The sequence below is a fragment of the Ciona intestinalis genome, unplaced genomic scaffold (genome assembly GCF_000224145.3).
Source record: "Ciona intestinalis unplaced genomic scaffold, KH HT000034.2, whole genome shotgun sequence".
Taxonomy (NCBI): domain Eukaryota; kingdom Metazoa; phylum Chordata; class Ascidiacea; order Phlebobranchia; family Cionidae; genus Ciona; species Ciona intestinalis.
In genome coordinates, this window is record NW_004190356.2 from 260543 (window position 1) to 279106 (window position 18564).

The following is an 18564-nucleotide window of genomic DNA, read 5'->3' on the forward strand; positions in this document are numbered from 1 at the left end:
GACAGCACAAATAAGGGGCCTCATTTTTAAACCTGAAACACTTGATAGAAACGGATACAGTTTAAAACAGGAGAATGTTAAAAAAGTGGAAGACCATCCAGTAGGCCATGATATATAGTAGGATAGGGAAAGATAAGACACTTTTTCATTCTATTTTTTGTCTAATTTAGCGGTAAACAAAAAACGTTTAACGAATTATAAAACCGCATTCTCGCGACTCCCATAGACTGTTGTTGTTTGTTTAAAACACGATTAGAATATTTGAGTAAGTTGGTCATAAAATCGTAAAAAACTAATGAGTAATGATTAGTTATACCGCTTGCGCGGCAAGTAAACTTGTATTGGCCGGGAACCCGTTTTAGCACATTCATCGGCAACGTTTGGCTTTGTTTACGTTGTAGTGCAAATAAAAAGTGCTTATAGTAATGGATCTCCATATGTCTTAATAATAAAGAATAATCCCAAATAGTTGTTTCGCCGCGCGACGAAGGTCGAACTCGTGCATCTACTATATCTATGACCTGTTTAAACGCGTCTAAGCGTTAATAAATTACCATTTACGTGGGGATGCATTAAAAGCCTATAACTTATTCTCATTTAACGTAAATGAAACATTATTTTTAGTTAAACATCATATGATTAATATTAAATTCTAACATTACCTAAAATTACTGCGAGATTAAAGGACCTAAACACACCCCACGTCACTTTTATTTTTTTATGGTAAATTCATAAAGCGACCGTTTTATTGATTCCAAAAATACTTTGCTTATTAAAATTGGTCCAGTATAGGCGGAGATATTCGTCCTCAAACAGTGATCTCTAGCGCTATCTTTTTTTTACTACGAGCTCCGTGATTGTGACGTAGGAACGTACTAGTCACGTGACTGATTTATTCGTAAAAGCGAAACCTGCGTTTTTTTTGTGCTTTTTTGCGTTTTTTTTGTTCTCTCGTTTTTCGCTGAAAACACTGCCTCTCGCCTTTCTGAATGAGAGCGGTCACGCTTCAACAATTTTGTTACGTGTTTGTCACGTGGGTAGTACACTTCTCAATTTTTTTCGCCACGCAACTTTCAAATCATTTTTTTGAATTTCACGGTGTTTGAGCTGGAATATCTTTGGTTATACAGAACCGATTAAAACAAGTAAGGTGTTGTTGGAATTAGAAAAAACACACTCTATCGATTAAAGCGAAGTACATTTGGGGTGTGTTTAGGCCCTTTAAAGTTTATCCAAATTCACGAAAACATACGTTTTTAAGCGACGACAAGGTAAACTAGTGTAGGTTTATAATTCAGCACATATTACAGAAGTTGTACAAAACGCATTTACACATATTCGTTACCAGTTACTCAATCTTCGTATATTATAAGTTTTTAGGGGTATATAGCAGATACTTAGTTATTATAATAAATGCCCATTTAACTAAAATAAGTATTATAGTAGGATGGGGGAAGATGGGACACCTTTGACACATAATAACCAAATATTCTGATCGTGTTTTAAACAATTAACAACGGTCTATGAGAGCCGTGAGGATAAAGTTTAATAAAAAATCGTTGAATGTTTGTTTACTACCAAATTGGAAGAGAAAATAGATTGAAAAGGTGTCCCATCTTCCCTCATCCTACTATATGTTAAAGCAAACTAAGCAACAGTTTCAAATAATTTTCCTTTTTCCATTTCCAAGTTTGTGCCTTCTTCGCAACCAACTTTAACTTCAGTATTTCTTTCATTGTTTCTACAACAGATTACGCTCCTACAAAAACAAAAGTAGATTAAGCGCATTTGTTACTAGATCACACTCTTAGAGTCTAGCTAGATAATCGAGTGTTCAATATACATAAGCAAAAATCTGACATGAATAGATAACAAACAAGACAGCAGAGCACTAATAAATGAACACGTATCATAATAAAATAATTTGTAAAGAAAATGTGTCAATACCCATAGTACAACTCCGAGACCATTGAGAAACTTACACTAGTTACCCTTCGATACTTTATCTATATTTGTGCTGTGATTTAGTCGGCTCCAAAAACACCGATTACTGTGTTACTATACGACCTCTGATGTGCATAAGTTTACTTCGGACTTACGCTTTTAATCAAACATTGGACAAACATAAATTATCGCTAAATGTATGCAGTTTAAACGTTTATTCCAAAAGTCATAAATACTTATTATGATTTGATTTTGTTCGAGATATACAAGCCAACAGGTGGATAAAATGAAAACTGAAAAGTGCGTTAATAAAAAACCGACGCCGTGACATAGTGGTTAGCGCGTCTTCTTGTAACTCAGAGGTAATGGCTTCGAGACTCGACGCTACTACTATTGTGGGCGTATGTGTCCTTGGGCAAGACACTTAACGGCAATTGCCCCAACCCAGTGGTCACTAATGGGTTGACCAAATTATCAGCCATACATAAAAAAAATATCCCCAAAAATAATCACCCACAAAGTAACATACATGGTAACTCGTAAGCTGGCACGAGGTGTTAAACCCGTGTTATAAAGACTGTCGCTTACCGGCCACGCAAGGACAAAGTAAGTTACATTCATTCATTCAAATATAAAACACGACAGCACAGCTCCAATGAATGGGTACGTAATTAGCACCATTTAAATTAACCCTTAAGTGACATATAGTCCCAGGTCGACTAGAGTGGCTATTGGCAGTTAAAGGGTTAAGAGGCAAAATGTTGAACTACTTTGCCATGGCTCCTGTTTTAATAAGGGACAAACAAAAAAGAAAATAGCATCACTTCAAAGTCTTTGCAGAACTTTTCACTTACGCTTGAAGTTTTAAGGCGTCTTCTACAGACTGGGGTAACTTGTTTGCTTTTGTTTTAGGCAAGCAGAAAAACAGAGAACTTGTGAGTAGAATGATTCCTGCTGTGGCAAGGGATGGTCCAAGTATATTCCCGCTGTCACCTAAAAAGACACATCATAAACAATGTTAGTGATGAATAAACAAGTAAGTATACTTGTCTAGCATTAGTCCAGCTTACAGTTAATTAAGAGGTACCTCAATAAAGCATCGAAAACAGACAAATGTTAACTTGCAAATGTTTTTAGTGTCCATTTTGAACCAAAACAGTTGAGGATAGTGCGTAAAATATTTACCTTTAACTTTAAAAGCAAAATATTACGGTAACAAAACCAGCGTCTTGGTTGATAGCACAAGTATTAATGTATGTTCGGCTTATCATTGCTATTGTTATTCTAATGCGAATCTAATTTTAAAAGGCGTATTTTCAAAAAAAGTTAAAATTTATTGCTTACTTGAGTAAATGAGAAAAGGCGAGATGAGACCCCCAGTTCTGCCAAACATATTGCAAATACCAAATATGGTCTGACGCAAGTTTGTGGGAAATAGTTCTCCAGGATAGACATAAAGAACGGCAAAGGCAATTCCAACCATTAACTTGCTGAACATTGTAGTTGCAACCGATAGCTGACCATGGGCTTATAAAATTTAAATTATTAAACAAATGCTTTAAAAGTAAAAAAAAATTAAATAGAAAGATTTCGACATTGATCATCAAAAAGTAAAAAAAAACACAGAAAGTTACAAAACTTTTGAATTTAGTTTGGTAAGGACTGAATTAGTTAAATGGTATGTAATTACCAATAAATAACAAATGAGACCCAAACGCTTCAACACAAAGGTTTTCAATTTGTGTGCTGCCAGGCTTGGGTGTGTTGAGAAACTTTTACTACAGTTAAAATTATTAAAACATGAAAAGAAACGCAAATCAACTGTTGGAGTAAAAAAAGTTTGCCCACGAAATTGCATGCGATTTCCCATAGCAAAAAGTGCCACTCTACTTTGACCGTATTTTCAAATTTTTATCCCCCGTTGGTATATGTTTTAAAATTTATATCGGCTGTAAAGGCTGCAGAGTGTAGACAAACCAAATGTGTTGTGGGCTTTCAAATCTTAGCAACCAAACACTTAACACTCACATGCAATCAAAAATGGATTGATGGCAATTCCGAGTCCACAGAGAAACATTGTTCCAATAAAAGTGTCTCTGCGACCACGGGTCTCGACAAAAAGGCAGAACAAGGTGACGTTACAAATTTCAACTATTCCCCCAAACATTATGTTTATGAACCGATTTCCACTAAGACTGTTGAGGTTAAGGGCAATGGTGTAGTAGGTCATCACCACAATTAACCTGCAAAAACAAATAAGCTAGCTCATGTGATGTTCAAATATAAACTAAACCGATTGGTGATTACCTTACTAACATTGCCTATATATGTTGCTGTGATGACAGTATATATTTTTCACATTTACAGTTTTTAAAACGTTTTAGACACACTTACTGCACTTACCAAGCCAAGCATAAGATTGCTAGTCGAATTAACAATTTTGGCAACTTGAGAATAGTTTTAAAAGTTTCCCACATTCCCAGTGATGTGTTTTCATTTAATTTCAACATAGGAGAATCTTCTATGTTATCAATACTTCTGCCTCCCATGCTTTTAATTTTTTTAATCAGCTTCTTTGCTTCCTCAATTTTGTTGTTGGCAATAAGCCACTGAGGTGTTTCATCTATGATGCTATAAAAGTAAACCAATTTAACTTTCGCGATTGAGTTGACCATAAATATGTGTGGAGTGTGTGAAATGATCAATTTGGTAGTAAACAAAGAACATCCAAAGTATTATAAAACCGTATCCTCAGGACTCCCATAGACCGTTGTTAATTGTTTAAAACACGAATCAGGATATTTGGAAATTAGGTGCCAAAGGTATTCCGTCTTCTCCCACTTTACTATACTTTTAGTCATGGCAAAGCAGAAACCGCATTTTAAATAAAATTTGCAGCTAATTACACAGACAACAGTGTCACCTTATTATTATACTTACAAAAAGTACACAACATAAATGAACTCTGCACCACCACATAACTTCAAGTAGAGTCTCCAGTCACGTACAAAGTAAGCAATACCAGACACCATAAGGTAGCCAACTGCATAACCAAGACCAGTGCAAAAATATCCAAATGAACGAAGACGCACTGGCATTACTTCGAATACTGGAAAAAACAATCAAAGTGACTTTGGTTGGTTTAAAGCGGGAACTACCAATCTACTGTTAACAGCTCTTACAATGTAACAAGGCTGTTTGGATACAGTAGTATTAGGTAAGTAGTAAATATTCACAATGTCAATTCAATTTTATTTTTTCATTTACTCAATTCCTTAACAAGTATAATATGTGGTGGAACGAAACTGTTATGTTACTTGTATTAAGTTCAAATATAAGCAGTAAACATATGCAGCAAACCAAATCAAAGGCTGCTATTTATTAATTTCAGGCTCTTCATGAATAAAGTTATTATTAGTTTCACAAATTAAAATACTCAATACTTACTAATGAGTGCTGTGGTTACATAAGACACGTTTGAAGTCACTCCTGACAGAAACAACAGAATGAGGTACATTGTGAAACTTGTTGAGAAGGCTGACAAAAGAACAGACACTGCAGCTCCCAGGGTAGTGACAATAAAAACTGGTCTTCTACCAAATCTATAAAATATATGTTTTTGAATAATAATCATATATTTTAAACAACAAATAAATGCGAATGTTTAGTACGGTACTGTTTTTAAAAATATTTCGATGGCCGGAAAGCCCCAACGGCGATTCTATAGGTGTTTTTTTAATAGGAAACTGTAATCGGTCTTAAGTGCTCTACGTTTTTTAATCTCCATCCTTCGGTGTAGTCAGAAGTGTATATATACCTTATAAGGGCAGTGTATTTGCAAAGTATAAACCGCAGTTTATATTATCATTTTTAGCCAAGTAGTTCGTCAGGTCGAAATCATTGCCTAGAGCGAACACCAGTGAATTAAAACATACAAAAAATATCAGACGCCGTAAAGCGGCAGCATTAAACCAACATGCAGTATCCTCTATTTTAAAAAGCGAACGCTGTCATAACAACACCGCATTGCATTTTTTTAATTCTGTACAATTAAAAAAAATCAACTGTGACAAGACAGCACTTAAAAAAACAAAACAACAATTTCTGAATTTCCCCGACACGTCAATAAAAAAATAAAAACTATTCTTACCTGTCGGAGACCACACCACCAATCAACCCTCCGACTATAGAACCGGCAAAATATAACGAGGTACACATTGGTCTCATCCATGATCTATCGCAAACAGCATTGAACTGAAAACAGAAAATATAACATATACAAAAAACGCAACCGCTGTTTTATGCTACAAGGTGCAACACGCGCTTAGGCCGTATAATATTGTGTAAATTTTATTCGTTCATATACCCCGTATTAATTAAGATTGATAGTACACCTACTTTGACGAACTCAATACACAGTATAGGCCATATACGCATCAGGCAATAATCAAAAGTCTGTTTCAACGGCTTTCTTATATAGACTGACAGCTTAAACAAGCGTTATAATAAATCAAGAGTTTAAAATATCAAACGGAAGGCATAAATTTGCATAAAGTTGCATAAAAACGACTGGCCGGAACATAACAGATAACTGCTACAGCAAAAGCAAAAAGGAAGGAAATGCAATCCAGCGGCAAATACGTTTTTTTCATGATAAACGTTTCAGTTGCATAAGTAGGTCGTCATTTGGAAATTCGCTAACCGCGCTATTTTGTACGGTCCTCGGTTTATGTGCAAATATCAACATTGAGTTTTTAGCGCAGTATTGCTAAATCAGGTGTATAACATAATATCTGATATTTTATGATTCTGTTAAAACTAAAGAAAAATAATCCCCCAAAAGATTAGCCTGTTCACGTGAAACTGTCCTTCCACCATATTTTTTCTACTCGCATGATGTGAGTAACAACCAACCTCCTACAGCAGATAACTTCCTTTGACGTTGTGCGCACAAACTTTGTTCTTGTGAGTAAATATGCGAGTACCAACGCGCATAATAGTTACCATGCGAAAAGGGTATAAGACACAAAAATCCATTAAATAATGTAAACGTTACATATTCCAACAAGAAGTAAAACACTTTGCAAATTAAAAATGCAAAAGGCTTTGTACGCCATCAGTGGTGGTGTCTATGCAAATCAACCACGGAAAAATAAGTTTCAATGAAGGCTATTCTTGTTATAGCTCTCCTTGCATGCAAAACAAAGATTGTATATATGATCTCAAAGTACCTCTGTCACAAATGAAGTCTCCACCCCTTCGTAGAACATCTTCTCACATCTGATCAACCCGTTATCTCTGTAATTAAATGGGTGAACCGAAACGTTCCAGGTTCCACCTTGATGTAAAAACTCTATGGAAGATATATTGTATTGGTAACACGAGCTCCGAGATAAAACATCAAGTGTGCTTTGTTCCCAAGGTATTGTTAGATTGAGCAGAGCTTCCTTCCAAGTAGAGTTGCTTTTCATTTCAGAGATCCATGTCTGAAAACAGTACAAGTTTCTCAATCTAAAAGCACTTAAAACTGTGTAGGCTTTGGAATGTAAAAATATGTATTGAAAATCACGGCTGTAAGAATTATTTATTGCTGGCAATGACAGTCGTTACTCCACAGGAGCTCTTTCACACACTTCGTATTCAGTTACGAACCATCTAAAAAGTCGCTGGAATATAACGGTAGACCACATAATTTAAAAACGGAAAACGTGATAACATGTTTAAGAACAGCTATTGTAAATCAGTTAACTTTGTTTACGAAATCTGCGTTGTTTATACAAGTTTAAAACGAAATGATTACCTGGTTCGCATTGTTATGTAACAAGTCCCACACGTCACAATAGTGTACTGGAATAAACTGGCTGAATAAAGCTTGAAGAACAGGGAATGAATTGGTGATTGTGTAAAGAAAAACTAAAACACACAATCTTTTTTCATAGAATCCGAATTCCGGGTCACTGAAGGACTTTATAAACTCCATAATTATTGCAATAAAGCAAATGTAATGACGTTCTTGTACAAGAAAGCTAGCAGAGTACCTGTACAGGAGCAAAAAGTATTAAAGAGTGGTCTTTGATAATGTGACCTGCGTATGTATATTATACGTTATTATACGTGCTTATTCATAATGTATCTCTAATTTAAGCCATATTGATCCCAGCCTATTTTTTCCATGTGAATATCTCAGTTTTTCCTACAAATCTAGGCTACATTTTATTAGACAAATATTTCATAATATGGTTTTATACTACGATATTGGAATGACTGCGCGCGCTTTGTTAGGCCGTGAGAATACTGTCGAATAATATAGTAGGATGGGGGAAGATAGGACACCTTTATAGCACAGATTATCTAAATATCCTGATTGTGTTTTAAACAATTAACAATGGTCTATGGGAAACGTGAAGATACGGTTTCATAATTCTTTAAATGGTCTTTGTTTACTACTAAATAGGACGAGAAATTAGAATGAAAAGGTGTCCCATCTTTCCCCACCCTACTATACTGTAACTTTTTGTCTCTCATTAAATGAGGGCCCGTAAAATGAGATTTAGAAAAAGTGCTCTTTCAACTTGCCTCACAACTTAGTAAACTCAGTAATTAGCACATTTTTGCATTTTTATGTTAAAGCGAAAGAATAAATGGTCTAAAGCAGAGTAGAAAATTAACCTTCTTATTAAAGTATCTTATTAAAAATAAATAAAAACCTAATATTTGTTCCGCTGAACTAGCATCGAACGGTGGATATTCTAATTTGTTCACACGCTTTTAAACCGTTTGGCCACCTTTTGCATTCCAACGAAACCCTATTATCATTAATCGTTTCTGTCGCTTATACAGTCTGTGAATTCTGGGAGTGGGATTGTTAGTGAGATAAGGGTCCCAAGGAACGATTGCAGCCTGTACTCTTTCTGAACTTTAGGGTGGGAGTTTTAGAGAAGGAATCTACAATACGATTGACGCTGTGCCTGTTATAAACTATTACGTTCAAGCGGGAACGCATTAACGTGCCCTATTTGTCATGCTTTTAGTTTTTATGGCAAAATAAAAGACAAGATTAAACTGCACTAAATATTTCAGCCTATTGTGTTGATCTACGATACTTGATAAACTCGCAAACTACAAACTTTTGCCAGTTTTAATATGATTCAGCGAGCATTCAAAATGGGTATCTTATTGTTATAGACGTTATAATAAATTTATGTTTTGGTTGAGCATAACTACAATACATAAAAATGTGCGAAAAATGCGATTTCGACAGTTTAAGCTGGTATTTCGCCATTGAAATAAAACTGAAGGTTAGGTAGCTATGTTCAATCGAAAATTATAATACAATGAATGAAAATGTGTATCTTACTGTATCCTTGCGTGGCCGGAAAACAACAGTCGTTATAACACGAGTGTTCTGTTTCATACACCTCGTGCCAGCTTACGAGCTACCATATGTATGTTACTTTGTGCGTAATTATTTATTGTATTATTTTTTAATTTTTAATGTATGGTTGATAATCTGGACAACCCATTAGGGTTGGAGCAATTATTCAAAGACACATACGGCCATAATGGTAGCAGTGACGGGCCTCGAACATTATACCTTTGGGTTAGATGCAGGTGCGCTAACCACTTTGCCACGGCGCCGAATTGAAGAGTCCATACTCATTTTGTATAAAATCATAAAGAAAAGGTATATATTCATTGTAACAAATCCGTAAAATAATTAATTTTCTTCAGTAGACTAGAAACAACGGTCTAAGTTGAGTGACACAATTTTTTTCACTTTTGTTCTCGATCGTTTACACAGTTTTCAACATAAGCTGTGATACTTCACCCAATCGACCTTTTTTTTACCTGAATCCCAGTTTATATAGCTTTTAATCAAAGAGGACTTTCCGCTCTCTTTCGCTGACTCGGTAAAAAACATGCTTTTAGGCTTGTTGGTTCATATTAACTGGTATTCTGATATAATCACGAACAGATTCTTTGCATACCTTAGCTTTTGTTAACTATAAATTGTACTTTCTGTAGAAACCAAACTAACTTGATGTTTTTTGGTACAATTAATGACTGATTTGGTACAATGACGGATGAGGGTATAGAACGAATTCAGATATATAATGAAGCTTACAGGCCATATAGTTCCCGGGGACAATAGCGGCGCACAAACTTGTTCTGTAGTGTTATCCTTAAACACCCCCGAGCTAAATAAATTGACAACCATAAATAAAACCGACATTTGGTTTTTGCGTGTCAGAATTGGTCTTTTGCTTCCAAGCGTTATTGGAAACGATCGTTTAAAACAAATGGGCACAGCTGCACAATATATAAAGTTTTTCAAAATTCCGCCGGTACCATCTATTGCAGGGTGAGGTACTTGTGGCCCAGAGAAGGGAATTTTTAAATATACAACATAAAGCTTCAAAAGTCGAAACCAATACTTTTATTCTGATACTATTTCTTTACGGGAATTATAGACAAACGTTAATTGCTCAACCAAGAATGGGGGATTTCAGCACATATTGTAAGTTTTTTGGGGGATTTCATTGAATTTGTACCACCATACATTCATTATATAGTACAATGGGGGAAGACGGGACACTTAAGCACATATTGCCAAATATTTCCTAAATCAAAATAGATGACGTTTTTTCGGTAATACCACAAATTAGTACTATCATTCCTTTATTAATCGACAACAACTTAAAAAAATATAATAAAACACACGAGGAGTTATTTTAGCGATCCGCACAACAGGTGAAATTTTACAAATTCGAAAACACACAGGATAAGATGGGACAGTTTAAAATCGTTGTTAATTTTGAATATTAAGTGCATTTCTAATTAGGAATATACGTAAATAACACGAAATAATACTGTACGCTTTGAAAATTAAGTCTAAACATTCTTTTTCTTGTCCTACTGCTATAGTTTTTCACATGTTACCTATACATTATATTATTGCATAACAATTGGTATTGTTTGAACGACAATGGGTATTGTTCGAACATCAATGAATAAATATTGCATCCTACAAATGTATATGCACTTGTAATAACAGAAAATTGATTATAACTATTGATTAAGTTTTTTTTACTACAAGTTAGGTATTACTACTCTGTTTTTGGCACAAGCCACTTCTCATAAATTATTACCAAGTGCAAATGACCAAATTTCGAATATATTTTCAAAATATTATCTTTTTATTATATCAGTATCTTATATTTGAATAACCCCTGAGGTATATATTATTAAAATAAAAGCAAACTTTTCAAAGTTTGGCAATGAAAACACACAAAAATACAATGTGGGGGGTTTACATTAGCAGTATTCTGCAACTTGTAGTTAATCTACCGAATTTAACAGGCTGTGCTAGTTTCTTTGCTATGTAAACTTTATATATATAACGTTAAACCGATATTTTTTGTTGTTTTTATCTTAAATTAAAATCATATTGACCCCTGCCCATTTTCTTCATGCTTATATCTTAGTGTTTTTTTACAAAACTAAAACTGGTTTTATGAGACAAAATCAAACTGTACGAAATATTTAAGGTTGTTTTATGAAGCTATGAAACTAGTTTAATCGTTCGCACACGCAAACTAAAAACTTCCTCGGCTTTACTATGATTTAGCGAGCATTAAAAAATAGCACCTTACTATTGTGCATTTTTTACCTGTTCAAAGTATACTGTTTCTATTTTACATATTTTTTTAATATTTAAAAACAGTAATCAGCTTTGACGGGCGTTTTATAAAGTCGTGATAATTAAATAGGGGTCTGTAAAAAGAAAATTAAAAAAAGTCTCGTCTGACAAAGTGTCCAACTGCCCCCACCCTACTAAATTTTAAAACAGTGTCACGTGTATCGGAAGGTCACGATACGACGTGGTTTAGTTTGGGATTCTTGGAAGTTCTCTTAACAGACAACAAACTAGTAATTTAATTGATCAGATGGCACACAACGTTTATTCATAACACATACAACCTTATTCAAATAGAATACGTTAGCATCAACACAAATACCTTTCTAGAATCGTACGACACATAACAATAAACCGTAAGCCATATAGCATCATGACTACTAAACTCCAAACACCTGCAATACTTTTTGAGTTTTGAATCAAATGGGACGACGATTTATATGCGAGATACAAAGGTTAGCTCACGAAGTGTTAAACTTCATGACCGCTCGTTATCAAGCATACAGTAAAACAAAAAGGCAGACGCGTGATCCAGACGAACCAATTCCCAGGATAGCGGTTGATACAAAGCATTTGTGACACAACCCCCTTTTTAGGAGTTGTTTGAGGTAGTCAGCACCAACGTTAGCACTTCCTTTTATATACTCGCATCGAACATCGAAATTCTGTAAGACTGTAAGTACATCGCCCACCGCATAATTCGGTCATTGTCAAATTTTTGTGCCATATACAGGTACATCTTAAACTTCTTTACGCCCCAAACGACTGCGAGGCAATATCGTCGCTCAGCGTCTGAGAGTTTTTTACTTGCGTAACTCACAGGGAAAGGTTTCCCTCCATGAACTTGTAGTAGTACTTCACCGATTCCATCTTTAGATGCATCCGTTCGTAGTATAAATCCTAAGGAGGGGTCAGGGAGTTGCAGGATTGGTTTACTTAATAGTTTTGATTTAAGGGTGTTAAATGACCTTTCTTGTGCATCACCCCATGCAACAATGTCTGGATGCCCTTTTTTCGTAAGGTCTGTGAGGCACGGCTTCTGTAGCGTAATTTGGAATATATTCCCGATATAGTATCCTAGCCCCAAAAATGACCGCACTTCTGTTTCATTTTTGGCGTTGCTGCCTCGCGTATCTTACGTACATCATCATCGTGTAATCCAATGATGTTGTTACCAACATGATGATGGCCAAAGAAATCGACCTCCCTGGCACCCAGTCGACATTTCGTTTATTGGCTTTGGCCAGTCGCTTGAATAGTTCTTTGAGGGTGGCAACGTGCGCATTCCATGTTCGCGAATGTACAATGACGTCATCAATGTAATGTTCGACGTTGGCCATACCTTCCAGTAGTTTTCGCATTCCCCTAACGAAAGTAGCACTAGAGTTCTTCATCCCAAATGGCATCTTACAGAACTCGTAACAACCGTCAGGCGTGACGACAGTCGTCTTTTTAATATCGTCTTTAGCTACTTTGACCTGCCAATAGCCTTGGGTCGGATCAATTGTCGATTCGGTTCGTTCCATCTTGGGTCGGATCAATTAATACAGATTCGGTTCGTTCCATCCTTCTTACGAACCATCCCGACTGGTGATGCATATGGTGAAGACGATCTTTACGCAATGACTCCCGTACATGAAAAGGAACTGCGTATGGCTTCGACCGTACCGGCTTATCACTAGTTATAGACTGATTACATGCTCCACCAGCTTCATCGTCCCAGGTTTCTCGGAGAACACTTCTGATTGCTTCTTCACAATCCGCGAAATGTCCTGTTTTTTGTTCTTCTGTCAAGCTTTCTCCCAATTTCACATCGTCTGTAGTTTCATGGTGAACACCCAAGTCTAATTCCAGCAGTTGGTCATCGTTTATAGAACTCTGCGTCTCACAGTATAAGGCGCGGACCACTTCACCGTGAGTGAGACTCGGGTCTTCGTTATCTTCCGGTTTTCGCGTGATATACTTTTTGAGTAAGTTAATATGATAAAGTTTTACCTTGCCATTAACGTCAACCCGATAATCATTCATGCCGACCTTGTCTTTGACTTTATAAGGTCCCTTCCATTGCATCAATAGTTTATTACTGTCCGTTGGCAGAAGGACCAGATTCTGATCTTCCTCCGATAGCTGACGTTGTTTTGTTTTTCGGTCAAAGTTCTTCTTGTACCGGTTTGTGCTTCTGCACTCGCTGCCTTGGCTACTTGCATTGTTATTTCCAATCTTTCACGTAGTTCAAAACATACTGATAGCTGCGCAATGTTTCTTTGTCGGTCGCCTCGTTAGTTACCATGTCTTTTAAAATATGAAGTGGCCCCCGGATGGCCCGCCCATACAACAGTTCAAAAGGCGCAAACCCGGTTGATTCCTGGGGTACTTCACGATAGGCAAAAAGCAGTGGATTGATATAACGATGCCACTGTTTTGGTTGCTCAGCGCACAACCGTTTCAGCATTGTCTTCAGAGTTTCGTTGAACCTTTCGACCAGCCCGTTGCACTGCGGAGAATAAGGTGTAGTCCTCAGATGTCGAATTTTCAATAGTCTCTTCACCTCTTTCATACATCCGGACATAAATTGGGTCCCCTGATCTGATAAAATTTCATTAGGCACGCCAACCCGGCTGAAAATATCCACCAGTGCTTCAGCTACATCCTCGGTTGTAATGTTTTTTAATGGGACTGCTTCGGAGTATCTTGTTGCATAATCCACCATGGTGAGCAAGTATCGATGTCGCTTTTCGCTTGGAGGTTGAATCGGACCAACAAGATCTACCGCTACCCTTTCGAACGGAACATCAATCAGGGGCATTTTTTTGTAGCGGTACTTTTCCAACTTTGCCTTTTCCGATTGTTTTCTGGCAAACATCGCATGACTTGCAAAAACGTGCCACGTCGCTTCTTATACCTGGCCAGTAGAAGTTGACAAGAATGCGAGAAGGGGCTTGTGCCAAAAACAGAGTAGTAATAATTTTCTGTTATTACAAGTTTATATCACAGAAATAAAAAGGAACGCGCATCTTTAATGTCGGCAAAAGAGAGAGATGATACAGGGACCTAAAACTACTATGCGTCTGTCTTTTACAATGGAGACCAAGCGAAATGGGGACGGAGTTGGCGGTCACGTAAATAGAAAAAAGAATATTATCACGGTTTTGTGAAGTTGCGCGTTCTACTCTTTTTTATTTCTGTGGTTTATATACATTTGTAGGATACAATATTTGTCGTTCAAACAATACCAATTGTTATGCAATAATATAATGTATAGGTAACATGTTAAAAACTCTAGCAGTTGGGCAAGAAAAAGAATGTTTATTTAGTACAGTATTATTTCGTGTTATTTACGTATATTAATATTTATAAATACACTTATTAATCAAAATTAACAATGATTTTAAACTGTCCCATCTTTCCTCTGCGTTTTCGAATTTGTAACATTTCACCTGTTGTGCGGATAGTTAAATAACTCCTCGTGTGTTTTATTATATTTTATTAAATTGTTGTCAATTAATAAAGGAATGATAGTACTAATTCGTGGTATTACCCAAAAACCGTCATCTATTTTGATTTTGAAAATATTTGGCAATATGTGCTTAAGTGTCCTATCTTCCCCCATTGTACTATATACAAATTAACCGTAATGGATATTATTCTAATTATTTTAATACGTGCCCACTCGTTAGAGCTCTGCTCTCTAGTGTTTGTTTTTCTATACACATATAGTAGATTGGGAAAAGATGGGACACCTTTAGCACCCAGTATAGAAATATCCTGATCGTGTTTTAAACAATTAACAACGGTCTAAGGGAGTTGTGATGATACGGTTTTATAATTCTCTGAATTTTCTATGTTTATTATCATGACTGAAAACTAAATCAAGCAACGTTTCTCATGAGCTCTGCATTGTTTTCGAACTAAACATAAAATATATCATATAAATAAGCTGACAACCGGTGTCTCATGTATCTCGACGAAAATTGCTTAAATGTCTCGAATCGTTAATTAAAATCAACTTTAATTAATAATCAGCCCACGAAGTTGTACACCAAGAACACAAAGTAGTGTTTTTCTTTTCAAGATCGTTTCCATATAGCCTATAATAGCAGTTGTAGGCAAACTGCGGTCCCCCGCAAACACCAGAATTTTTGAAATAGAATCAAAATTCAAAACTGTTGAATGTGTGTATATTCTTTGGGTTAACTTAGCAGTTATTGGTTATTTATATTCAATACTCACCTCTCCACTACTCTGACTATATTAGAACGCAAAACTTTTAAAAATGCAACATATTCAACAACTTTCTGTTTTCTTTGAAATTCGACAATACTTGTGAGGCCGCGTATATGTATAGTAGGGTGAGGGAAGATGGGACACCTATTCACTTCATTTTTTGTCACATTTGGTAGTAAACAAAGATCATTCAAACAATTATAAAACCGTATCCTCACGACTCCTATATAGACTGTTTTTAATTGTCTAAAACACGATCAGATTCAGGATATCGGAACAATATATGCTAAAGATGTCCCGTCTTCCCCCAACACACACTACCATATTATTTCAATTTGAATGACCTGCTGTCCTGAAGACATTATCGCAACTTACCTGTACAAAAGTAGGAATCTCGTTGTAGTACAGCCATTGTATAATAACCACTAATATTGAACAAACGAATATCTGTTTACACGAATTTATTTTTTATCTGAATTGTTTATTAAACTATTATCAAATCTTTCGAACACAACGTTCGTATCCCTGTTTTTGAATTGTTTTGTCAAATTTGCAGCCATAATAGTCCATCTCTTCTCTTGCCAGAATTTTTACAAGGTTTTTGTGAACCAAATCGGTTAAGATGGCATCTACCGTTACATTGTAACTTTCAGCAGCATCACTCTTTCTCACTGAAAACCAGAACAACCCCCCCGGTTTTAAAATCCTAAGGACTTCCTAAAATGCAGAAACCTCGATTGACCGAAATATTTAAATTGAACTATTTGAAATACCTTCACTCATTTTTTTGCTTTTGTGAATAAGTGGTTTTCATATGTAGCCTACATGTTGCAATAAATCATTTTTTTCCGTTATATATATTCTTGTTAGCTAAAACTCTAGTGCCTGTTGTTGGTAATACAGCTACAATTATCCGGCGCCGTGGCAAAGTGGTTAGCACGCCTGCCTTGAACCCAGAGGTAATGGGTTCAAGGGTTCAAGGCTCTTCGCTGTTACCATTGGGGGCGTATGTGTCCTAGGGCAAGATACTTGACGGCAATTATTCAAATCTAGTGGTCACTAATGGGTTGTCCAAATTATCCGCCATACATAAAAAATAAAACAATTTAAAAAAATTATCACCCACAAAGTAGCCTAACATACATGGTAACTCGTAAGCTGGTACGAGGTGTGTAAAAACTCGTGTTATAACAACTGTCGTTTTCCGGCCACGCGAGGATACAGTTAGTTACATTCATTCATATATTAATACAAATAACGCACCCACTACCGTTTAGTCTACATACCTTAATGCATTCCGGTTGTATATGAGTTCTTGAAAACCCACCGATTGATACTATGACGTCATAGCTGTCGTCATCATACGTCATACGTTCATTGGGAGTAACGTATTCCACCTTGAGATTTCTAAGATTCGTTTTAGAGTAAAATTTATACTTGGTCATTCGGCCAATACAGTTTTTTGAATTTGGGAAAAAATAAGATTTAACCGTTACGCTATAAGCTATAAAGGAAAACGCATATCCACAGACCACAGGTATACTAAAAAGGACTATTGGGTATTTTAGGTTAGATATTGTTACAGAATATCCAGGGAAGATAAAGTGCATTAATATCATACTCTTACTTAGTGACTCAAAGCTTTAAATAAATGCATGGATGTAACTAAATGTAACTTGCTTCATCTTCACAGGGCCGGAAAACGACAGTCGTTATAACGTGGATGTTTCGTTTCGTAAACCTCGTGCCAGTTACCGCGTAGGTAACTTTGTAAATATTTGTTTTTATTTCAGTATGGCTAACAATTTCGAGTTTGGACCATTAGTGACCATTGGGATCGCGCAATTGCCGTAAGTATCTTGCTCAAGGATACATACGTGTTAATATGAATACAACTTGCCTGTAAAGATTTTTAGCTTTGGCCTTCTCATTCATTGCTGCGTTTCCTTCTATACCATCGATTGTCCATTTGAAACCATTATTTCTTAGGGTCTGTGCACAATTTCCAGTACCTGCAGAAAAAGATAGTAACTTAAAATCATTGAATGACACTTTTTCATTCTGTCGTTATAACACGGGATTTAATTCCATACAGTTTTTGATCATTTATACCACGTATGCAATCTTTCTGTATGTGACTAGCAATTTGAAAAACCCATGAGTGACCAAAGTAAATGATCAGCCTTAAAATATCTTAAACAAAGACACAAAGTAAACATATAGTAGGGTGGGAGAAGATGGGACACCTTTTCAATCTATTTTCTCCTCTAAATTGATAGTAAACAAACATTCAACGATTTTCTATGAAACTTTATCCTCACGGCTCCCATAGATCGTAGTTAATTGTTTAAAACATGATCGGGATATTTGGCTATTATGTGTGAAAGGTGTCCCATCTTCCCCCACCCTACTATACTATTTTAAAGTTTAGAATATAATAGTGTAATACAACACCGTATATAGATGTGCCCGGGAACCCTTAAATTAGAGTCACTACAGTCTTTCACCAGCATTATTGCGATTAAACCACACAAAAACAGAAATTAACATACCTGAAGCTATGTCTAATACGCAAAACTTTTCGTTTATTTTGTCCTCGTCGTTGACTGATGCTGTTAAAGTACTCGCCATACGAGCGTGAGGCTTGTAATCGATCACACTGTAATCCGCATCGTAAGTCTCAACCCTGTTAGGAATTA

General features: G+C 36.0%; 2 protein-coding genes across 2 annotated transcripts in view; both read right to left on the reverse strand.

Annotated features, from left to right (window-relative positions):
- Nucleotides 1-1272: 1272 nt before the first annotated feature.
- LOC100175814 (solute carrier family 22 member 2-like) lies at nt 1273-7968 on the reverse strand. Its single transcript, XM_026837900.1, has 10 exons — nt 7745-7968; nt 7176-7430; nt 6095-6198; nt 5392-5546; nt 4885-5053; nt 4348-4575; nt 3973-4187; nt 3289-3471; nt 2799-2937; nt 1273-1759 (listed from the first exon to the last, which is right to left on the reverse strand). The coding sequence occupies exons 1-10, from the start codon at nt 7922-7924 to the stop codon at nt 1648-1650; spliced, it is 1740 nt and encodes a 579-aa protein (XP_026693701.1). The 5' UTR covers nt 7925-7968; the 3' UTR covers nt 1273-1647.
- Nucleotides 7969-16311: 8343 nt separating this feature from the next.
- LOC101242218 (ubiquinone/menaquinone biosynthesis C-methyltransferase UbiE-like) overlaps nt 16312-18564 on the reverse strand; it is a 6046-nt gene continuing 3793 nt past the window's right edge. The window contains exons 3-6 of the mRNA XM_018815140.2: nt 18418-18551; nt 17766-17877; nt 17152-17272; nt 16312-16582 (exon numbers count right to left, since the gene is read on the reverse strand). Of these exons, the coding sequence (XP_018670685.1) occupies nt 16361-16582; nt 17152-17272; nt 17766-17877; nt 18418-18551 (589 nt within the window). The 3' untranslated portion in view covers nt 16312-16360. The remainder of the gene's footprint in view (nt 16583-17151; nt 17273-17765; nt 17878-18417; nt 18552-18564) is intronic.

Coding starts and splice junctions, on each gene's coding strand:
- LOC100175814 (XM_026837900.1), bottom strand. CDS start 7,924: ATGGAGTTTATAAAGTCCTTCAGTGACCCGGAATTCGGATTCTATGAA. Junction 7,431..7,744: donor TACATAACAATGCGAACCAG/GTAATCATTTCG, acceptor TACTGTTTTCAG/ACATGGATCTCTGAAATGAA. Junction 4,576..4,884: donor ATTTATGTTGTGTACTTTTT/GTAAGTATAATA, acceptor TTACTTTTATAG/CATCATAGATGAAACACCTC.